General features: G+C 39.9%; 1 protein-coding gene across 5 annotated transcripts in view; it reads left to right on the plus strand.

Annotated features, from left to right (window-relative positions):
• Positions 1 to 25457, plus strand: part of AUTS2 (activator of transcription and developmental regulator AUTS2) — a 1638780-nt gene that overhangs the window by 222365 nt on the left and 1390958 nt on the right. Inside the window, exon 2 of one of the 5 annotated variants that reach the window (XM_088445915.1) lies at positions 18192 to 18239. The exons of the other annotated variants lie outside the window; for them this stretch is intronic. Coding sequence (XP_088302041.1) covers positions 18192 to 18239 — 48 coding nt within the window. The remainder of the gene's footprint in view (positions 1 to 18191; positions 18240 to 25457) is intronic. 5 annotated transcript variants of the gene reach the window in all.

Here is a 25457-nt window from a genome sequence, read left to right on the forward strand (position 1 = left end):
ATAATTTAGCCCCGCCCTCTCCTCAAAGACTCACAAATAGCAGTTTCCTGTAAAGGGGCGGGGGCCTAATGATTCCTATAGTCTGGTCCTGCCCCCGAAAACTGATTGCAGCAGCTTCTCTCCAGCTGCTCCCGGAAAGGATTCCTGAAAAGTCAGTAAGTATGCTTAAACTACCATGCCTGACACCATCAATCAGTCCTTGGCCTTTGCATTACACACTTACCAATTGGTCGACCGATATGTCTGACCAGCGGAACCGATATTGACATCATTATCAGCAGTTCCTGCGGCCAACATATGGGCCGGTCTTCTGTACACACAGGCAGATACGCTCGATAAATCTGAACTTTATATCACATCTGCTGTGCTGACTCCTGGGAGATTAGGCCACCATCTTAGACTCCATTTGTCTTTATTGTGAAGCTCATCATCAAACCCTGCCTCCCTATCTGAGGTTGCTATCTGCCTCTTTGAGTGCCGGTGGGTTTGGTTTGATGATGCAGATTATGTCATTATAGCCAGTCCCCCTATGTGCAACGTCACCGTAACACCCTAATATAATGTACATCATATTGCACTGAGGAAGGGGGCATTGTTCTGCTCTCTTAATTGGTGTTTGCCTGAATGCCTGGCTGCAATAATCAAAAGCTCTTATGAGATGTATTTGGAAAAAATGAATTTGTTGGCATGTAGCCTTGTCTTAAATTTATATTGGACAATATGAAGGTTTGAGGAGACCATGACTGACAAGCTCACCACCCTGCACAATGGATATTCAAATGAGGTTCTCTACTACACCAGTCCCTACATGGAACAATCATAATTCCCCATACTTGCACCTTAGCAAGAATGATCTATACTTTAGGTTTAATAATAACACATTTTGATCAATCTATGCAAAATATATAATACCTCTATGCACCAATTTGTCAGGCTGCAATAAAAAAGTGAATTTATTCAATATATGGCATTCTGTTGTTGTATTGGAGACCTACTGTATGTAGTGTGAGGTTACTGGGGGTGTTAATTACTGTTATGTATCACGTGTCTATTACCATATATACAGGTTGAGTTTCACATATCCAAATATTCCAAAATATACCTTTTCTTTCTGATGGTTCAATGTAAACAATATACAAATATTGTATAAAATTACCTTCAGGCTATGTATATAAGGTGTATATGAAACAATAAAGCATTACTGTGTTTAGACTTGGGTCCAATTCCGAAGATATCTTATTATGGTATGCAAATATTCCAAAATACTTCTGGTTCCAAGCATTTTGGATATGGGAGATTCAACCTGTATTCAGTGTGTGCTGACTGCAAGTCTAGGGTAGGCTGCATAGCTAGTGTATTTGCTCTAAGGGGCATATTCAATTAGCCACAGAGTTTACCTTTGTCAACCCTGAGCAATTCAGTTGATTGCCGCATCCCCACGTTTTAAATACCAGAAGGTGCATTTAACACATTTTTTTCCTCTCAGCTCCTGGGAGGTGAGGGGGGGGATTATGGGAGGCTGAGAACTCTCCTATATGTGCCCCTAATAAACAGTACAGCCTGGTAATTTACTAATCAATCCATCTTCTAGTAAATTAACTACTCTTCAATCTTCACTGTAAACTTGAATGTAATACGGATTTAGAATTCCCACTTTAGTCCTGCAGGTATTTTCTCAGGAGCTCATGCAAATTCTGTACTTTATATTTATTTCAATACTACAGTAAAATTCTGCCATAAGTCAATAGGACACTGAAATTCTTATCTATTATTTTAGGCACTTCAGCTCATTTCTTTTCAATATCTTGATATCGCTGTACTTCAACTCCTACACATATACAACAATCAGTTGTGGTGTGTTTCACTTAGATACTACTTACCATATATTTTTATTTGCTCAACTAAAGTTTTTTTTTCAAATTTATAATATATTTGAGTTTTTCTTTAGAATATATATATATATATATATATATATGTATATATATATATATATATATATATATATATATATATATCTTAGTGATTTGTTCTCATTAAATCTGCCTTGAACTCTATGTATCACTTTCTGTAATCTTTTTTAATATTATACTTTATCGGTTTACCAAAGGTACTCTATTCATGTATTATAGTGCAAGTATTCAACCATCTGATCCACTTTCTCTCCTCTCACTCTCTTCTCTACCATCTGTGTTGGACTTCCACACTTCACTGAGACTGCCTTAAAGTGACTAATGATCTACTTACAGCTATGTCTTTACTGATCCTCCTTCTCCTGTCTACTGAATTTGATACAGTCAACCACCCTCATCTTCTCAACTCTCTTCACTGTAATGGCCTTTGCAGCACTGTCTCTGCTTTTCATCTTCTGCCTTTCTGACTGTGCCTTTGTTTGTCCCTACTACTGAGTCATTCTCCCCTCCTTTTCCTCTCTGTCTGTTGGAATGCCTCAAGCCTTATAATTTCCACTATTTCTACCTCTTCTGAACTAATATGCTCCTTGACCTCCACTGCCAACTTTATGGAGACAACACAAAAATCTACCTCTCCTCCCCTGACCTCTATCCTTCTGTGTTATCCTTGAACTCTATTGATCTCTGCTATCTCCACTTGTATGTCACAATGCTATGTACAGCTCAAAATGTTGGTGTGGACCATGAAGTCATCATGTATGTGCACAGCAGCAAACTTCTGTTTAATGACTGTGGTTAGACCCATTCATCATGATTTTTTTATGTTCTAATAACACTGTGTGATTGTAAGATTGAAAATTATTTGCATAAAAACTATTAGTTTAATGAAGGAGAACAATGTGAATAGACATTACAATACAAACCATGATGTGGACTGGAAAAATGAGATATGTAAGTTTCTTCTATTTCTCATAAGTTGGTGAAAAATTTGGTAGGTAGGAGACGGAATCTCATTGCGGCCTTCCTTTGTGCAGTTAAAGTCAAAATCTCCTTCAGGTATTCAGAGGTTGTGCTACGTAGATGTAAGAGGAGTGTATAACAGTTGATACTATCCCTTATTTACTAAATCTCACACAATTAATTGTAAAATATCAGATTGTTCGGTAGGGAATTAAAATGTTGACACCAAAATGTCGAGTTTGTCAGAATGTCGACATTGTAAGTGCCTGGCAATGTCGAGTTTATGTCCGTGTCAACATTGTGACTGTCAACATTCATACCATGTCGACATGTCTTAATGTACCACACCCAAGTTTTCAAGAAAATTTAAGTGTTTTTCAAGGGAGACGAGGGGGGTTGAGGTAACATTGCGCTTTCACGGTGAGGTGGCCATGAATCTTCACGCAGTGTCTCTTTTTCCAATTTGATGCTTTATTCATTGATTTTGTTAATGGGAAGAACAGATTATAAGTGTTTACAAGGTCTGCAACAATAAGGGCTATATTTACTAAAGTGCGGGTTTTTAGAAATGTAGATATTGCCCATAGCAACCAATCAGATTATAGCTATTACCTCCTAGAAGGCACTAGATAAATTATGAGCAGAATCTGATTGGTTGCTATGGGCAATATCTCCACTTCTAAAAACACACACTTTAGTAAATATACCCCTAGATGCTAATGCAGGGGCGTTGGAATGATTTTATATTGGAGGGGAAACATAAAATCATTCCGACACTCACCTCCCAACCCTACCCCACTCCTCCTCTCCTCCCCTCCCCTCCTCCCTCCCTCTCTTAACTGAGCGGCGGCCGCAGACGGTCAGGGGCTGTGCTTTATAGCAATAGGCTGCACAGCCCCTGCACCGCACGCAGGGCCGGATTAAGGTTTGAGAGGGCCCTGGAGCAACAACTTTGTGGTGGCCCCTATCAATATAATTGTATATATTTACATATACACATACACCACACACATATATTTATATACTTACACACACATACATACATTAACACAGAAAAACACATATATACACCACACATGCATGTGTCACACATACAGTACATTACACACAAACATACATACATACACACACATACTTACCTTGCACCATCTGCACTGCATTTTGTGGATGGGGAGGGGACCTGGCAGGAAGGCTCTATGTTGTTAAGCTCCACCCCCCTCACGGCGATTTGCGGGTCAATCGGAAAGGGGCGGAGCCAAATGATACAATTGTAATGGAAATGCATCATACTGGCCCCGCCTCCAGCCGATGGGCGGGGTTAATAACGGTGCCTGCTCTTGTGCAGCTGCTGCTGCTGTGTGGGGGCCCTTTAGGTGTGGGGGCCCCGGGATGACCGCACCTGTCGCCCCCCCTATAATCCGTCCCTGACCACACGGAGGAGAAAGTGTAAGTGGGAGGGTTTTTTTTACTTAAAGACCACACATTACACCTCTTCCTCCATGCGGTGCAAGGGCTGTGCAGCCTATTGTTATAATGCACAACCCCTGACCGTCCACCACTCCTTTCACATGTTTGGGGGGCAATCCGTCCCCTTGCCCTCCCCCCATTCCAATACCTGCTAAGAGTGCAAATATGCATTATTTTAATAACTTCTAAATGGTTAAAGGGGTCTATTTACTAAGCTTTGTTAGGAGATAAAGTGAACAGAGGTAAGGTACCAGCCAATCAGCTCCTAACTTTCATTTTTCAAATACAGCCTGTGACTTGGCAGTTAGGAGCTGATTGGTTGGTACCCTATCACCATTCACTTTATCTCCTAACAAAGCTTAGTAAATAGACCCCTTAAAATGTAATATTAATTTTTTTGTACTGTACATATAACCATCAACAGTGAACATAAGGTTAATGTTTAACATGAAACAAGTTACCTATCTGTAATTGTGACATAAAGCCAGGCAGCTTGAGGCGTATTAGTGCTACAGGCCCTGAGAGACAGCTTTTCTGTTTTCCTATGCATGAACATTTTTACTTTGCAGTTTAATGCTGTGGCCTGGGAAATATTTTGATTTGTAAAGCGACCTTGTTTTTGATCATCTTACTCAGCCTTGCTATTCATAAGGGAGTACACACTAGACAAGGAGATGCTGCTTGAAGTTGATATGTGCTACAAGTCATTGATAGACTCTTTGCTCTCAAATGTAAAGATAAAACAGATAAAAGAGCACAAACGAGATGTCAAACTGAGAGGTGCTGCGAGTGCATGTTTGTATAAGCTCAACTTTTAATTGGAATACTAGATTACAGTCTAGTCTCCACAGTGCTCGTTTTTGGTTACAGCGTAGACATATACTACATATGCATGTATGTGTATATATATATATATATATATATATACATGTATATATAAAGCAAAAAAGCCTGGCACTCTGGGGCTCAATCGGGTTGTCTTGCTCTAGTGCCTTCCTTTAGGGGGCAAATTCCTCCATATACAGCATGCAGAAATGAGGCGTCACTCAGAGACTTCTTTGTAGCGATTTTAGTGGTACATAGATACAATCAACGTTTCGGGGTCCGTAACCCCGTCGTCAGGATACAATCAGATTGTATCCTGACTACGGGGTTATGAACCCCAAAACGTTGATTGTATCTATGTACCACTAAAATCGCTACAAAGGAGTCTCTGAGTGATGCCTAATTTCTGCATGCTATATATATATATATATATATCATACTTCCCAACATTCTAAATCCCCTCCCCGGGAGAAGCCCTGGAGAGGAGATTCTGTGACATTTTCGGGGGGCGGGGCCGGACTGTGTACGTTATTAGGCCCCGCCACACCGCAAAAAAAAGGGTGCGATTCGCTGGTCCATAAGAGGGGAGCGGGGATAAATGATGCAATTTGCATAATTTTAGCCACATTCCCTACTCGCGGGCCAAGAAATTCCCCATGAACTCTCCTCATACTGTCCACTTCACAGGGGCATATCTATAATGGGTGCAGGGTACCCACTGCACTGCACACCCTGCACCCATATTATTACTTACCTCTCCGGAGTCCCACGCCGGCGCGGGGGTCCGGCGCTGTAAAACGACTGGAAAATGGCCGTGGCGGCCATTTTCCCATCGTTTGCGCTCCGGAAAGTGAAGCATTCCAGAATTTGGCACCAGGGGCGCCGAGAGGGGGGATACAAATTATCCGGGCCTGGGCTTGCTGGGGGGGCCTGGCGGGGGCCCTGATCCAGCACCGCTCGCCCTCCCTCTTATGTCACAGCAGCCGACTACACGGTGCCGTGTGCTGGGCTCCACTGGGAGACTGCTCGTGGCTGCTAAAGCATGCCTATGGGGGGAGCAATCAAGCTGATCGTGCCTCCCATTGGCTGTGCGCTGGGCTGAGGGGAACACAGCACCCTGTTCCACCAGGGCGCAGCTCCGCAAAAATTAAACGTTTTCTTTTTTTTCTAAGGGGGGTGTGGTCGCCTCACAGAGCCGGAACTAGACTTTTTGATGCCCTGTGCCAGAAAGAACATTGGCACCCCCCTCATTTTTCAAAGGGATGTAATGCACCCAAATAAGGGCCATGGCTTCATGGGGAAGGGCCAGGGAAGAGATAGGAGAGACAATAAGATACTGGGGATGAAATAAGAGGAAGCTACAAGCAAGAATGATAATAAACAGAAATTTGACAGGCCCAAACAGCACCCCCTGACCTGTGGTGCCCTGTGCGATGGCACCGGCCGCATTACCCTAGCTACGGCCCTGTCGCCTCCCGCGTCTGTCACCTGGGCCCAACGTGGCTGTCGGCGGCCCTGTTTGGCACTGACAGAAAACGCCATCTGAAGATGGCTTTAGCTGCTGTAGCCTATGGAGTACACTTTGCAAAATTTGCCAGGTGAGGGTTACCCTCCTAGTTAATGGCTGGTGCACACGCGTGGTTAGCGGATCGCTCAGTAGCGTGCCAGGGGTCCTGCTATAGTAGTGCAATGAACGCTAATGCAATAACTTCACTACAAACACTTTGCAGGGTGATGCAGGGTCCCTGCATATGTTCTTTTGTACATTTGGGCATCAAATTATTTATTTTTGTGATGATAAATTACAATTATAGGATTTAATAACCGATTTCGCTCGCAAAAAGCATCCCCCATAGGTTTCTATGGGGGCTGCTTTTTTGACTAACTTACCAAGCCCCAGAATGCAAGTCATCTGCCGATGGCTTTAGTCTCTGTAGCCTATAGGCTACAGATCACAAAAAGTATTGGGAATGTGATCCACAGCAAACCGGGCTTGCAAAGTTGCCACTGCTCTTGAACAAGAAGTGAAAGGATAGCTAATGCAATCCCTTATTTATTTATTACCATTTATTTATATAGCGCACACATATTCCGCAGCACTTTACAGAGAATATTTGCCCATTCACATCAGTCCCTGCCCCAGTGGAGCTTACAATCTATGTTCCCTATCACATGTTAACACACATACACACACTAGGGTTAATTTTTGTTGGGAGCCAATTAACCTACCTATATTTTTGGAGTGTGGGAGGAAACCGGAGGAAACCCACGCAAGCACAGGGAGAATATACAAACTCCACTCCACACAGTTAGAGCCGTAGTGGGAATTGAACCCACAACCTCAGAGCTGTGAGGCAGTAACGCTAACCATTACACCGTCTGTGCTGCCCATTTCACTTCTGATACACCACAGTGACGGCTCCTTTTTGAGCCCCTGTATCTGCGGGTATATTTTAAAACATGCAAACGAATCTTAGTTTCTTATTAACGTGAATAGCGGCAATAAGTAATTATAATTATCAGGTCTAGGACCCAGTCATTTATAAATATGCCCCTAAGAAAACAAATGTAAATGTTTGATTTACTCATCAAAGTTTAAAACTGTACAAAATTTCAATTGACTATTAATAAAAGCTGTTTAACTACTTGTCCCAATTAAATGATTGCTGCAATAATTACTTTATTTACAAGTTTGTACCCTGATAACATTTGTTTTCATTAAATAAATTCTAATTGCATGCAATTAATAATATTAGCAAATATAACCGTACAGGCACATTTCTAATCTATATTTTCACAGTTATCCTTCAATACAGTTTATACTCTTGCTTCAGTGGTTTCTATTCATAATCATTGTCAAAATTCTAGGTATTACAGTAATTTTTAAGTAAATAAAGTACTGTTAGCCAAATAAAATTCTGTATGAAAGTTGTGATTTTTAGGTTAAAATGGGTCTGCTTACAGAAATGTGATAAAATCATATTTCACTTAGTAGAGTTTACTAGGAGAAGTTATTTTTCCAAGCAGGTTAAACAGCATTGACATCCATTCACATTATAAAATGCCATTGAAGGTAATGTTTTATTATCATGTTTTTATTTATAAGTTGTTCAAATATTATGTCGCACTATACATTAAAGGAGTTATGACATGACCCAAACAAAGTACATACCATGACAGGAAACAGGAGTTAAAGGTGACCATTGCCATATGGGCTTACAATTTAAGGGTTGTGAAGAAACATTATACATAAGGTACCTTAGAAACCTGACACTGCATACCTTCCAACATTTATCATAGAGGATGTGGTATATCATACTTGCCTACTTTTGAAAAAGCATTTCATGGAGATTGTGAAAGCAGCACCTATAAGCGCAGCGGTAAAGTGGGCGTGTACTGCTACATCTGAGAGGCGTGTCATAAACCTGACTTACATCCTAATGTAAACGAGCCCAAAAGCAATTAGTGAGATTTACTTGTTGATGAAAACACACTGATACTTTTCAGAAATTACATGTAACCATAGGGATCACTGTGCCTTATATCCAATGCACGGAAATTATACTAATGATCCCATTTGAATGTATATATCTCTGTATTTTTTTTGTATATAACAGCTTCTTAATGGGTGTAAGATGTAATCAGGGAGATTGCTAGACTCTTCAGGGAGTCAGGGAGATTGATGCTATTTCAGGGAGTCTCCCTGACAATCACGGAGAGTTGGCAAATATGGGAATATGAAGACAAGGGAGAATGTGAAATTTAGGGCCCAAGCTCGATGAGACTGAAGGTTTTATAATAAACACTGAAGATAAACCACAAGGTGTTTGCTGTGCATTGCCCCCTTTAATGTGCTGGAGACATTTGTATTTTAGTTTAGGATCGTTTAGGGGGAGAAGTTTTGGATTTTTAGTTGCTGCTAGGCAACTGCCTCTTTTTTTCCGATTCCCCTCCCACACACCCTTTCTCAGCCGAGTTGCTTGTGGCAGTAAAGAACAGTTGGTGGCTTGTTAAGGTTTAGTTTAGGTTTAGTGGTTGCAACCTTCTTCTCATGATGTGATAGATAGTAGGCCAATTATCCCGACGAGGAAATGGTTACAAATGGAAATGGTGTTCAACGGTGAGTTGAATATCAATATATGATTTGTGTGGTTGTTTGTGTTTGTGATTTCCGTTCTTTAGTGCCGCCATGAATTTGATTATGAATGAATCAATACAATTTTACATTATTGTGAAACGCCAGCACTGTTGTCTGTGTTTTTTTTAATTATTGTTATTCATTTTGGTTATTATGGTTAACATGGGCAACATGGGGACAATGCAAGGGATACACCATTAGTGAGTCTATTGCCCCTCATTTAAAAACTTGTCTTTAAACAAGTATCATGACACACCCCTTAATGCCATGCTCACCAGCCACGTTAAAGTGGCATCACTCGGTGGTACATATCTACCAACTGTCAACAGCCTAACAAAAGTCCTGAAATGGTGGATGGTGGGATAACCCCCCTCAAATTATCACTGTCCTGGAGATGACACTTTGGAGTTATGACACCATACCATTCAAATGCTGTTTTACAGTTACAGTATTAAGTATTCTGAAAATGTAGAACAATTCGATTTTTCAGCTTTTATGACATGATGACTATTATGTATGTCCTGTGTTGCGTAAAACATTTTCATTGCAGTTAATTGTAATTCAAACACATTTCAAATGTCCTTTTGCATGCTATATTGCCACTGTATAAATAAAGAATAGTAATTATAATGTACACAAGCTAATGACAAGCTTTTTAATTTCTGATGATCCTTAACAAGTGTTAAAATGTATATTTTTTATTTGTGCATTTCTACCGATTGCACCATTTTTTCTATTACATTACAGTATGTGGATATTTCATGTTTTTTTTTCTTCTTCAGTATTCTGATAATTATCTATGCCAAAATATGTATTTCCTTTTTACAAACTAATTTAAGAAATGTTCATGGCTGCGATAAATTATCAACAAATGTTAAGTAGAATGCATAACTATTTTTTTTTAACAATTTCTATTTTAAGCATTTGTCAAAAGCCATGAGATAATCTGTGAAAATGTAGAAAACCCTTGTTCAACCAATAAATAAGGATCCTAATTAGAATTAAACATATGAACAGTTTAACAAATTCGCTGAATTCAAAAACTTTACAAATGTGTCAAAGTACATGTGGATAAATGGTATGAGACCTCTGATTGATTAATGATTGCGAATATCATGTTTAATTTTTACCAAAATGCCTATAAAATTGAATGAGAAAATCCATATATGCCAGACATTTATTGGTTTCTCGCTCTCTCATCAAACTGCATTTCAGTGCTCATGTAATGTTTGATTTTATCATTCCCTCACATATACCATCATCCTACTGCCTACAAAGGCTCCAAACCCTTGGGTTTTGCCATCCTGCTGCATTTTTGGGTGTTATGATTGCTGATGCAGCAATGTTTATAAACTTTGTCCAAATCCTGCAATGCTCTGTACTGTTATGCTGGGTACACACTGTGCAATATATTGTTTGTACAGCTGTCAATCAATATAATGTCCCGACCATTCAACTAGTGTGTACACCTGAATGACATTCACAGATATATCGTGTAGACCATGTAGCACGGATGATGCAATATATCTTTCAAATATATAGTGCACATCTGTCTGTGTGCATGGACGACAGACTGACTGACCCATATGCTGTCTGCAGGAACCGGCGACAAGGACATCACTACTGGTTCCTGTGAGCAGGCATATCAATCAGTAAGTGTGTATGCACACCTGTATACACAGCAAATCGGTCTTTGGCTGGCGGAATGACTGAACGGCCAATCCGTCGGCCAAGTGTGTACCCAGCATAAGTCACTTTTTTCTTGTTTTGTTCATAATGTTTCTGTTTATGTACATTGCAATGCATCGCGGATAATTACTAAATTTGGTGTGTTGCAAATTGTTATTTAAATTATTAAAATATACCATTTACATGTCAATTTCCACAATTTGCCCTGTAGTTGGTCCTTTCCCTTTAGTGTCCTAATTAAAATCTGGGTTGTTAAATTCCCACTTAATTAGGACTCCATTAAGTCTAAAGTTGCCTTTTTAATTTCAATTAATAATTGTCCATCTATCCCTTCTTTTATACTTACTAACAGGTATCACATTCCAAATAGCTATTGCTACTTATTATAAGTACTAAGGGGTCTATTCATTATATTAATTATCGGAAATTATCGGACCATGATAATTAACATACTTCCTCGCTGCAAGTGCCGGAGCAATTCATCATTGCTCCAGCGCTTAGATAGCTGATCCGAAAATCAGCTGTCTCTGCGAGCGGCCTTGCTGCTCCTCTGCTCCTTTCAGAGCAGTGAGACAAGTGCGCATGCGTGACCTACAGGTCACACATGTGCACAAGAGCACCGAAGTCCAAATATCTGTGATATCTCCTGCTTTACCTTCTTGATGAATGGCCTGATAACTTCATTTCTACAATTGCAGGTGAATATGTTCATTTTCACCTGCTTTTGTAGAAATTAAGTGACGATAAATAGGTCTCTCTGTATTTTCATTTTCTTAAGCTTTCTTAAATAGGATTTAATAATTAGCTAATAGCCCCTTTCTGTCTTTCCTATGTTTTCCCAACATGCAAGACTCTTGCAAATTTACTACTCAGATTAGTGTCTGTCTCTTCCAACCCAAGCAGCTAAAATGACATCAGAATCAGAATTGATGTGCTTAGCAAAAGTGATTACCCCATGTGTACTCATAATAATAGAATACCCTACCACCAGAACTTTTGTCTGGCATTCACTGCACCTCTCTCCCAATCTTCTTTAGGCATTTGTACTGCTGTAAGGACATCCCAAATAACAGATCATTTGGAATAGTTACTGGGATGTGCCTGATCGATAATAGATTTTAAGACTCTCTTCTATTTACTCCTTCTTATAACAGTGGCTCAGTTACCTACCCCAATGAACAGGAAACTCCTTTTTCAATTTGTCAATGGTCCTCAGCTTTGACAGCTCAATTAGAGCCACAAAACTAATCAAAAAAGTATCAAAAGCGCTATCAATCACTATGTAATAATATATTTATTAATAGCACACACTAAAGAACATTAATAATAATCTACATGGCCTGTGCAATTTAGAAATTACTTTAAAATGATTTGCATAATCACAATAATCCATAGCTATTAGTATACAATAAATAGTAACCAGTGTGAAAATTATAAAAAACACTATAGATTGTAAGCCTGTGAGCAGGGCCTTCCTACCTATATATCTGTCTGTTATTACCCAGTTTTGTTCTATTAATGCTTACAATTGTAAAGCGCAACGGAATATGCTGCGCTATATAAGAAACTGTTAATAAAAAATATATATATATACACAATATCAGCAGTGAAATTAAAACACAATTGCAGTTATCAGAGATGCAGTAGGTAAATGTCCCAAAAACTTCAGATACGTGTTATTTAGCTTAATTAAGCTTGGTCTTTCAAACAGCAAGATTCCAGCGAGGAAGTCCAATTAGTAGATTTTATCAATGAAAATAAATGTGTTACTAACTCATCCACTTTCTTCCTCTCATGTAAGCAGTAATTAGTAGTTAGTGATTCAATCCAACTGCTAAGGCATACGTTTCAGTTTTATAAACAATAATTGCATTTCACATCATGGGACCTATTTATTAACATTATTTTTACTAAAATAAAGTGAAAAGGGGAAACTGGAGTAGAATTTGTAAAATTATACCCCAAGACCTAATTATCACATATTTTTAGTAAGCAGATCACATTTCCGATAATTGTAATGGGAAATATGATCTGGCCGAAGTTACGAAAAATATATTGTGAAAAAATACCGGGGCAAGCCCTGTGATAATAACGCTACCTGGAGATGGCGTTATACAGGGTTTCCTCTGGTTCCCCAACTCCTGCTCTACTCTAACAGGTAGAGCAGACCGGGAGCAGGGCCCCAGTGATCAGCTGTGTGATCTAAATAAACCACAAGCTGATTACTGCAAAAAAAACAACCACTTACCTGCATCCAGGCTGATCGGTGCTCAGTGATGTCCTCCCCTGGGGCTTCGGTCACTTTGTCTCCTGGGTCCTGCACTGTGGCCCTGGTCAGCTGCTGCATAGAATAGCTGACCAGGGTCACTGTGCAAGATGGGAGACCAGCTGACCGGAGCCCCAGAGGACATCACTGAGCACCGATCACCAGAGGTAAGTGAAAGTGTGGAGGAGCAATCACGCGCAGGGGGGATGCGGTCCCGGTTAGGGTGGTTTGTATGGTGAGCCAGTTGGCGCATGCGTGGTCACCTTCTCACTTTATTTTTTGCGAACGATACAGCGATAAGGCTGCGGATGGGATTCGCAGGGGCAGAGCTTTATCGCCAGCTCTGTCCCTGCAGGGGATTTTTGATAAATCCCTGTGATATTTCCTAAATTTGCAATGCGAATTTAGGTGAAAATATCACACTACAATCTGCATTTCACATGTGGATTGTAGTACTGTAAATAGGGGCCCATGGGAGAGTGTAGCAAAATAATTTCTCCCATTTTGGGAGTACACTGTACCCACTCCTTTATTTGTTCCCCATAGAACTATAATTAATTCCACTGTCATTCCAATATGTAAGAGTAAAGTCTCTAATAAGGAACTTAGGGCCTGATTCAGCATGGATTGCTATTCTGCCAATGCGCACGCACGCAACGCAGTTGCTAATATCAGCTGTGAAATGCAAATGTTTGCAGTCGCATTGTGATCGCAGCCTGACATAAGGATGTCCATTTCACCTTACTCACATCCGTATACTTGGACAACATTAATCGTTACATCAAGTAACATCAGACCATACGCACAGTTAAGGCAGGTCTGACCTCACTCAGGAATTGCTTACTTCAGCGCATGCTATGAGGCCACAGGCTGCATCTGGTATCGCAGTGGCTAATTTATGCATGCCCCTGCAATGGCGTTGAGATGCACTGGCACGCCTAATTCGCCCAAAGACCCCCCCCATCACCACCCACAAACGGCACTTCCTGCCAATCATTCTGCCATGGGTCTGCGTACCCTCTGCAATTGCAGTTCGGATCGAAATTGCTAGTTCGTGCACATGCACTGCGATGCATACACTTGCGCAGTACGCAAAAGTCGACTGATTGCTTGCATATTATTGACTGCGTTCCTTGCTGATCAGGCCTTATTCAGCAGTTTGGTCTCACTGCTTTCCTAAGAGACAGTCTGGGGTCTTTAGTCGACTGCAAAGTACTCCAATCACACTGAACACCGGATGCCGTGATCCAGAAGCAAAAAGGGGTTGGATCTCGATGTCTTTCTACGCCTCCAACTCAGAAGACACAAATAGAACCACAATCTATTATTCTCGATGAGCTACTTAATCACAGAAGCATACACCCTTGAATGGTTTTTCCAAAAGAGCATAGCACAAAATTTACACTGAGTGAAGTTACTAATATGGAACAAATAGTAATTTAAGCTAACTAAATTAAAATAATTACAGGCTAAAAGCAATATTGTCAATTTCATTTTAGAATATTTCAGTATTAAAATAATTTTTAAATTAGTTATTAGGAGTATTAATATAAAATAGTTAACAGGAAACAAAAATGTGAAAAATGTATAATGTAAAACTCCAATAGTTTTAGATAAAAATCTATATTAAAGATTCTCCCTTGATTTTTTTTCTAACCTCCATTGATTTAAACTCTTGTACTCACACAATTAAAACACTGCACTTTGGCAGCTCCCAACTTGTTTGGATACAACAGTTAAATTACATTTTCAGAAACCTTAGAGTAAACTTATGTGTTTTGCAAATACCAGCATAAAATTCCATCGGTCTTCACAAGTCTTTTGTTTTTGGTTAAATTGGGCAGACATCGCTACTTCTGTATAAGTCCATTTAGATTGAAGAAATGTTGGCCAGGCAGGACAGAAATGACTTTCAGCCATAGGCATATTTATAAAGGGGGCAGGGTGTGTGGTACCAAAAGTATACTTCCCTTGCTCCTGCAAGCGGATTCCTTCTCCTCCACAGTGCCATCTTCCAAAGTGACATCTCCGGGAAAATGGCGTTGTGCAGTGACAGCAAAGACTCTAGCACTGTGATAGAACCCTTGCTCTCTAGTGCGCATGTGCCATTTCCCCAAATATCACTGAGAAGATGGTGCCCCGGAGGATGGATCCACTTGCCTAAGCGAGGTAAGATGCCTGATTGGGTGAGGAGGGCTGCTGCTCAGGTGAGGGGGACAGCTGCACACAGGCTCCCTCGGGCATTAATACCCCCTACATTCAGCTAATAGACATTTCAGTTGTGATCATTGAACGGCAGGACACATTGTGCCCTTTGTGTTCCAGTTATTCCATCACCCATCATACTGGATATTGGACCATTTTAGTTATGTGTATGTAACCAAATAAGCCACAAAGCCAGTTATTTGTTAATTCTGCTAAATTATCATGAAGCAGCATCTGTGCCCAGTTTTAAACCTTCGAACAAAGATTTATTTTTTAATTCCTTGAGTATTAAAGAAGTGGTTCAGCAAAAAATGTAAATACAGTAATTCATACATAACTACTCTTCTTGAACATCCAAATTTCCCACAAACTCCTGGGAACGCAGGTCACCCATCTGCATCCACCCACTTCCTAGTAAAATGGGCAGTAGTTGTGGCATCATAATGCGATTCTTGGCATATCACATCATCTTAGTGCTGGCCCCACTGCGTAATCACACAATTAAGTGCATTGCACTGTGGAGGTCAGGGTCATAATGACACAATGGAGAGAAGTATTATAGCTTCACCACTTTACAGAGGTAAAGCATGAAGCACTACCTATGAGATGTATAAACATCTTGTCTGCCAGAGTGGGGGAGTGAAACCTCCCTTTCCGGCGATCCCTGCCAGAGCCTACAGCGCACCAGCTGATGCACTGTGTCTCTCTTCCTAGGCAGCTCCACTGGGCATGCGCGAGATCTCGCAAGCATCACGCAGTCTCATGTGAAGCACCAGAGCCGGCAGCCGCTGCAGCTAGGGACAGTGCTGTCACTGCTGTGGTGATAGGGGAATGACAGGAGCAGCTGTCGAAATCAATAGCAGCAGCTGTTGGAACGGTCAGTGTCACTGAGCGTTCATACATAGAGTGGCAGTGCTGATAATGACAGGGATTCATAGTGCATGGGGGAGAAGCAGTATCAGCACACATAACATGTACTGACACCACTAAGCCCCCTAACGCCAGATAATACATCTCCCCCATCCCTGACACTAACCACGTGCAGCTCTTCTCTGGGAGAGGGGAGATAAATAAAATAGAAAAGTGTGCAGTAAGTAAACCTAAGCAATTTTAAATCAAATAACAATCATGTCATAAGTAATTTCTCATCACTGAAATGTTGAATTTTGGGTATGAAAAGTGTTAGAGGCCAAATACTATGTGAAATAATCCATGTATAGCATGACTTCTTACACTGGAGAAAAGACACAAACTAACGAAACCTAAACTATATCTATGAAGGTTGTGTTTATGGATTAGCCAAGATAAGAGCCCTGTTAGACATAAATAAATATATTAAATGCTCAAGAAGTATTCGTTCTGCTCCTAGCTCTCTGTGTCAGTAACTAATTCTAACACCCAGCGTATATTTCTTGCCTGAAGAGGTATAACTGAATTTGTATCTGTCCAAGATCTAAGAGACTTTGATGAATTAAACCATTGCTTCTCTGAGTGCAATTGTGTTCCAAATAAGATCACATACATAAAGAAAGTGTAGGAAAACTGAATTCATGCCTCTGGCACTGACAACATGTTGCAGAGATTCTGATATCAGCAGCCTGTTAGACATTGATATAAATCTACTGTCATTCCAAAAATAATTGTGTGAATAGCAGCTTTGCAGAGGACATGATCCTTAATTTGAAAGTAGCTGCAGTTAACAGTATTGTAGGAATGAAATGGAAACATTCTTGTCATATTTTAAAAAAGATGACACATTATATTGTCATTTCCCCCCTCCCCATTTTATTCATTATTCTATTCGTTTTTATAGAACATGTAAGTATATATCCATATTTATGTCACAATGATTTTAATGGTAGGTATCTCTTGGTAAATGTCATCATCATCATTAATCTCCTATTACCTCTTGCAACAGTTTAAGTAATTTTTTTAAACTATGGAATATGGAACCTGAGCACCTGTTTTACCTGAGAGTTGTTGCCTACAGGTGGTCATTAAAATGTTACTATCCAACTAATACTCCATAGCATGGCTTTGGTGGTGGATGAAGTTAGGGCAATCATATGATATCTGACAATCACTTTATAGTACGTCACTGTCTGAAATACAGTATAGTCAGCTCCAAAACTTACAGTACCAGTCATGTGCCAGTAAATAGACATGTTAGTAGATGTCTACAACGTGCATACATTCTTCTGGTGCTTATGACTCTGTGGAGTATATTTACTAAAGTGCAGGTTTGTAGCTGTGGAGATGTTGCTCATAGCAACCAATCAGATTCTAGCTACTATATTCTAGAAGGTGCTAGATAAATGTTAAGTAGAATCTGATTGTTGCTATAGGCAACATCTCCACTTCTAAAATCTCGCACTTTAGTAAATATACCCCTGCGTGTTCAAAGGTGAGATGTTGTGCTTAAGCTTTGCCTGTCTCTATTCCTTTGTGAACACTACACCTTCATAAATTATTAGTGCTGATATTTAGCTGCATGTTTGGCCCTCATTTCCATTATAAACAACTTGGAAAAGTAATGGAAAATATAGAAAGTATACATTAGGTATTACAGATTTATTTATTGTGATAGCTTATTTGTGCAAAATATACAGCATAAGAATCATTGGGCAAATATAACTAGCACAGAACATTAGGTAGTGTCTTAAACAGTTCTCTATATACACTCTTGACTTGAGACAAACCATACCGGTCCTGATACTCTTGCCTTTTTCAGGGACTAACGCAGTGGATGGAACAGGCGGTAGACAGAAGACTCACTATGGTAAGCCATTTACCTCCCAGAAATGGCATAAGCTTCATTACAGGGAAGTTCTGTTTAACCTACTAGATTGGTGCATTATCAGGTCAGCTGTTTATTCCTTAACATTAGAATGACGTTGAACAAAATAGCTGTATCCCTTGATTTTTTGAACCAAATGGATATATACACTTATTTTTCTGATTTATAATACTTCCAATACTAGCAGATGCTATATTTAAACTGCAATTTTTAGTAAGTCATTCAAAAAAATGTAATCTGTATTAGTACCACACTGTTTTCGTTCCTTCTGTAGAAGGTCATTGTTTTACACTTCTATATAAAAATACAGCTACAGCAAGGGATATACTATGGATAGTTATAGTATGGATAGTACAGTCATAGGCGTGCGCAGAAGCTGACACAGGGGGTGACACCCCTTGTGCCAACATCTGCGCACACCTATGAGTACAGTTATTATTCTTTCCATGCCATCTGCCTTATGGATAAAGGCGCACCTAAAGTGCTGTATTAACAATCGGGCAGCTGGGGTGGTTGTCCCAGGGCCCCCACACATAGCTACATCACCAATGCGGGGGACACCATGGTATATGTGAAATGGGATTTCCGTGTTGCATAATGCGAACTGGGGGCAGTACCTTGCGTGTTTAACACATTTGTGGTGCTGTGAGTATATACACATTAAACCTTCTAATAACATCTCCAGCACATCATATTGACAATTTTATTGGTAGGGGTCCCCACTGGTTAGTTGCCATGGGGTCCCCACAAACCTTAATCAAGCCCTGCGCATCTATGTGTCTCGTCTTCTGGAGTAGTGTAGAAATGAGATTTAATTTATCAGACAAAGATTATGGTAATGAGACAAACTGAATAAAGTGCATTATTTGGGGCAGTGAGGAGGAGCGAATGGCTGTCTTCATGCCACAAAAGGACTGCAGTTATGCTCTAGATTTGAGCTGATGGTCTTTGGGTGCCAAACTATGCCATCTAATGTGACCCTTTTGCACATCATTGTTTTGCTTCAATAGAAATGTCAATTTCTCGATACACTCTGAGCAATACTGTATGTTAAAAAGTTTTAGCACACCCAATAGACACAATGCAATAAAACCTGTCTTACAGAGCTATGTGAATTGTAAGATTCCTAGTATGATTGCTATTTGTCTGTGGCTGACTATAAAGGAACATTATTACACCACATAGAACACTAGGAAAATCAAGAGAAAAGTGACAGATTTGACTTTGTTACATATTCAGCTCCTGTTAAAACAAATACATCATTCTTTCAAATGCTTTAATAGGTTTTTAATACCAATTCCAGAACAGGCAGCATTGTACACACTGTAATAAAATTTATTCTCACTTCAACAGAACTCAGGAGGGTCTATATCAATTTAAATGTAGAGAACCTATGAAAACAGAACTGTATGCCAATGCTTAGAGTGATTTATGCACATCTGAAATAAGGTAGTACATTTGCTATTATGATTATATGCAGTGCTGCCAGCAGTCAGTGTAGAGCAAGTATTTTTGAATCCCATAAATCCACGGCTGCCCAGAACACCATGGACTTCATTTATCTCTGTGTTGTTCTGCAATTCTGTAAGGTCACTGAAGATTTTTCTTTTGTTTGAGTCTTAAACATAAACATTTGAATTCCCAAACGTAAGTAAGGACAGCAGTTAAAGCTATATGACTTTTGCATTACCTTTTAATTCACCTTTGTTTTATAAACTCCCTATATACACAACAAATATCAGTATACTAAATATTTCTGCAGTATAATTTATCTTTTCTTATATCAAAATTAAACAGACCTTTAAAATAATGGGGAAATTAGTCTTATTTCATATCAGACTAACAAATATATAAACGGTATATGGGGATCCAAATCGGGGTACATTTACTTTACAGTTTATACGGTTCTTGGGATTTGTGGATGCTATATTTCTCAAAACTTTATCAAATCTGCCTAAGCCTTTAGGCTTCCTCCTGAGCAGGGTAAGTAGTCCCCCAGGGGTACTCTATGATTCAGGGTCCTAGGCTGTCCCCAAACCCTCTAACCTCCCTTAAAATTACATTGAATTAGTGTGGAGGTTATACTTCCCAACTATCTGGGTTGACTGTCAGGGCAATGGGTAGCCCCCTCAGGACTGGACAGTACCACCTAAATTGGTGTACTTCAGAGTTATGTTTTACAAATCCCACCATAGCTCCCCTGTTCATTGAGTGTTCACTGAGATGGGTAAGGTTTATTAATACAACTTGCACCATAGGACACATCTCTGCCCATTGCCCAGACCAGTGAGTTGCCTTCAGGGAGAATTTTAGACTCCTCCAACAAATCTGTGGGTTTCCCCGCACAATAAAATGTAGTCACCCTCTGGCACTTAGTGTGTAGTGTTCCTACATCTAATTGAATTGGGCAGCACGTTCAGATAGCTGCCAGGAACCCTACACCTAATTGAATCTTCCCTTTAGAAGTAAATGCTTAAGTAACATTATCCTATTTGTACCAATTTGATATTGTAATGAAGGCAGGGTTATAATTATATACACAAGATAATAGTAACAAATAAAATGTATCAACAATGGCGCTATCACTTGTGCAAGACATTTTAGAAAATGGTATCAAGTTAAACTGAAACCAAATAGTTTTAGAACATAAATTATTTACAAAACAGCTTGCAGCTTGACTTCCGGGTTTATGTCCCAGTAGTCAAGTGTTGCATGTGCTGCGAGAAGTGCTGGGAGGGATTCAATTGGCATTGTCCACCACCTGCAAGCCCTGGAATGTATCACATCCAGGAGCTTGGTGCATATGCGGTAATCAGCTATACCTCCAAAATGTCAGTTTAGGAGGTTTGACAACAATGTGTATCCTGTCTTGTGTGTTATTTTGGATATTTTAGGTATGTTCAGAATACCTGAAGGCTCAATTTTCTGATTGTCATGCCTACATAGCGTAGACCATAAGGGTGGTTTCGTAAGTAGCTGTCTCCAATGGTCTTATATGTTATTTTTCTATTTCACGTGAAAGATACGCTTGATGGTATTTGAAGCAATATGTTTGCGTTGGTGGTGTTGCAGGCATTGCATCTGAGGGAGAGAGTATACCCCTCTTTGAGCCATCTTTCCATTTTGTTGGGGAGGTTTTTGAGAATAGTTTGAATTGAGTGATGACGAAGACACCAGGTGCCAAGCCAGACTCCAACATAGTGGCTGATTGATGAATTATACACTCCAATATGTAACATATGTCAAATATCCTGTAATTATTTTATTATATTCTTTTCTGAAAATTTTGTGGTGTACCATACTTTTTTTACTTTTAATATAAATATATATATATATATATATATATATACAAGTTCAAATTCTATTTTTTAGGGGTCTTGATGTATTCCTTACATATTGATGTCTTTACAGGAAGATGAATGACAAATTATTGTTGCTAGTGATGTTAGTTAAATCTCTTCAACCATTGGGAAAGAAGTGTTGCTTTTAAAACCCAATTTCAATGTCTTATATTTAGGGCATGGTAAAAACAATACTTTTGTCAGTTAGCCATCTTTTCTTGGATTCCTTATGTTTCATTAATGTCCTTTCATAAGGGATAAGCTTTGTTTTAAGCAATGAGCTTTATTAAACTAGTTTTAGGTTTATTTTAGGAAGTTGTCTTTAGGTGTTTAGCAGTAATGTGCGGAGAGGTCAATGGCTGGGGAGGCACACATGGAGATGGGTCTGAGTGCAGGGAGCCAGTCTCACCCCCTACTCAATGTAACTCTTCCCTCACTGTCATCTCTTGCTGCTGAGCTCCAATCTCTAAACACTGCAGTGCACTTCCTGGTCACTGGACACATCAGATGTGTCCAACAGTGCTCAAGAGAAGCCCCATACTCAGCGGCATGCCTCTATAGCTCTTTTTCTGTGCAGCTTCCTGCCCGTGGTGTGGCCCAACTCCCAATCTCTGTAAGCAGTGTCTTACAATGCATAAGTGAGGCTGAGTTGTTGCAGACTCATATCTTGTCTCCCTGCAGTCCCAGGGAGCTCCACAAAGCTGGTGAGTGTTAACTATAAAAATAATTACAATAAACAAAGAAGATGTTTTTAAGTTATAAATATCTTCTTTGTATTATTGTAATCGTTTTATGTCAAATCTCAGGAGTATGACAAGGGAGGCGATGCTGTTTAGGTGTTTAGGGGATACGAGAAAGGTGTGATTGCTGTGAATGAGAATTTTAGATTGATCTTTATATTCCATAGTGGGCAATATGACAAGGATGTAGGTATTAGCTTTTTTTATTAACAGTTTTATGTCAATAATATAATAAGATTTAAGTTGATCAACATTATATTACTGAGAGTTATGGCAAACAACAAATTAACAAATAACAAATAGCTAACAAATGTGTTGGTTGGCATAACCCTTCTTAAAATGAGTTATTATTTTTAACTCCCATAATAGATTTCCAAGGTTTTTTTTAAATATAAGACTGGTTTAGTACTTGTACTGGTATAGTGCTTTATTGCTGTTTGTGTGTCTTGAGTTTCATTTATAATATCATTATCAGAACATACAGAACTTCCTGTAGAATGTTTGTACCTGAGATTATTATCTGCTCTGTTTCACAAGATAGAGTGAACAAAGGCTTTAGTTTATATGAGGGCTGATTGAAAAGTAATGAGACTGATTTTTTAAATCAGAATCAGATTACTCCACAGGATCTGAACATTTTTCTTTTTCAAAGTAGCGTCCTTCACAATCAATGGATACCTACCTAGCACACACGCAATACATTTTCAGTTCCTTTGTCACAATATGCTGAACCCGTTCAAATGAGATGCCTAGTGAAGCCGAACGTTTGGGTAAAGTTTACCCTCTGTCATTTTGAACATCTTAGCAGCTTTGGCAATGTTGACATCTGTAACCGAGGTGGATGGTCTCCCAGAACGCGCATAGGGCCTGATTCAGAGCTGCTCGCTGTTCGTGAGTGCTCGATCGGAGTCAGGGCGGGGATTATTTCCACCTCTAGGCCTCTCGCTAAGCTGTAGGTGAACACCCACACCTTTTGCGAGCGGCCTGGCGATGGTCGCGATTATCGCGACCATCGGGCTTGCGAGAAGACCCTGTGGTAGGGTCTCAGCTCTCGCAAGCCCGAGTGGACTTCCTGTTCTAATAGAGCAGGCAGTCCACTACTGACATCACAAGTGATGTCAGTAGGGCCGCCCACAAACGCTAGGCGTTCCTAAGGGAAAATTTGTCCCTGAGAATACAATGTTAGTTGAGGCATTATTCAAAGAGAAAACTAACATAAAATCTAATAGAGTCAATGCCAACAACTTAAAATGCACATCAGATCAGGCTCCGAGGATGTCCAAGCTAATAATGAATGAAAATAAGCAACCTAAACCTGGACTACAGTTATTTTCTTTTAATCTGGAATAGGCTACATCAACTTTCATTCTTGATAAACTGGTAGCTCAGAAGTGAAATGGAAGTGGAAAGTTGTTCATACAAACATAAAGCACAGACACTTTAACCCATGTAGCCATCAGTGTGCTGAGAACAGCAGCCATTTTCTTGTAGCACAGATCCTTTTAATGCTTCTCTCAAGTGGGTCACGTTGGGCAGAGAGAGATGAGATCAGTATTGTTCCTACCTGATCCAACTTCAGGGAGATTGCTAGACTCTTCAGGGAGTCAGGGAGATCACCACTATTTAAAGGAGTCTTCCTGACATTTGGGGAGAGTCAGAAAGCATGGATATCAAATTGTCATATCATATCAAATTAATCAGCTCAGTCTCCTGGTGTGTTCTAGTCGCATCTCAAAAAAGTAATACGGCGTTAGCAGAGTCGCATGGGACCAGGCACGCCAAGATGGGCTGTTTGACGCGACTTCAGCAAAGATGTGTGAGGCATACTGTACTTGCCTACTTTTGAAAAAGAATTTCAGGGAGATTGTGAAAGTAGCACCTATGAGCGCGGCGGTAAAGTGGATGTGCACTGCTACATCTGAGAGGCGTGTCATAAAATTTACTTATATCCAAATGTAAATAAGTCCCAAAGCAGTTAGTAAGATCTACTTGTTGATGAAAATGCACTGATACTTTTCAGAAAGTGCATGTAGCCATAGGGATCATTGTGTCTTATAACCAATGCAGGGAAATGATACTAATGATCCCATTTGACTGTATATATCTCTGTATTTTATTTTTTTTTTATATATATATATAACAGCATCATAATGGGGTAAGTTGCAATCAGGGAGATTACTAGACTCTTCAGGGAGTCAGGGAGATTGCTACTACAATCAGGGAGAGTTGGCAAGTATGGTGTGAGGCAGGTCTTAAAGTGGTCCTGGAGAGGTGGTGGAACTCATCTCCCCCGCCGTCTACTCCCCACCCCCCGCCCCCGCCACGCTAGTCTGACAGGCCAAGAAAAGTGGGAAAACTGTTCTTTACACACACACTATTGTGTATAGGAAACAGTAAAGTCAATGGCAGGGGGTCTGAGAGTCACCTAGGCCCCTGAAGCTTTTGGGGGCTATGACAGTGTGAAATACATTTTAGATGTTTTTTTTAGCACTCCTGCCATCAGCTGAGACTACAATGTCAGATCACTTGAAAAGAAAAAATTAAGTTCTATATCATCAGTGTTATTTTTCTGCCGTGCCACTGAGTTTTTTTCATGTGGGCTCCACAAATGTCACTTGGATGCCCAATGTTTTTTTGCAACTCCTATGTATTGCCTTTGCTTGATTCTTTCTTTACCTATATGCTGGTTTCTCTGAAATGAGGGACCTCTGAAGAAATTGAGCCGCCCTAGGCATACAGTGAGTGGCTCTCTGGCTGTGGGACTTCTGTGCAGGGACTTGGCGGAGGTGGAACTAGTTCCACCTACCATTAGAGGTGACGGAACTCAGTTCCACCCTGTTCCTGCCCACTTTAACCCCTGGTGTACATCTGTAGGGGGAGAGGACCTTGCTTGTGAGATCATGCAGTATCTATGCACCCTTAAATAACCAAGGTGTAATTCATGGAGTTAACAGCACCTACCATACCATGAAGTGTGGCACATGTTAGGAAAGTAGAGGCAAATACAGAAATAAAATATACACATTTATATATTAGTAACTGCTTTGGATACTTAGAGACCATATTTTTTTCAAGTGTAAAACTAAATGTTTAAAAACTAGGGTCACTAACTCAGGAAT

Source organism: Taudactylus pleione, unplaced genomic scaffold, assembly GCF_031769625.1.
Source record: "Taudactylus pleione unplaced genomic scaffold, aTauple2 ptg000391l, whole genome shotgun sequence".
NCBI lineage: Eukaryota > Metazoa > Chordata > Amphibia > Anura > Myobatrachidae > Taudactylus > Taudactylus pleione.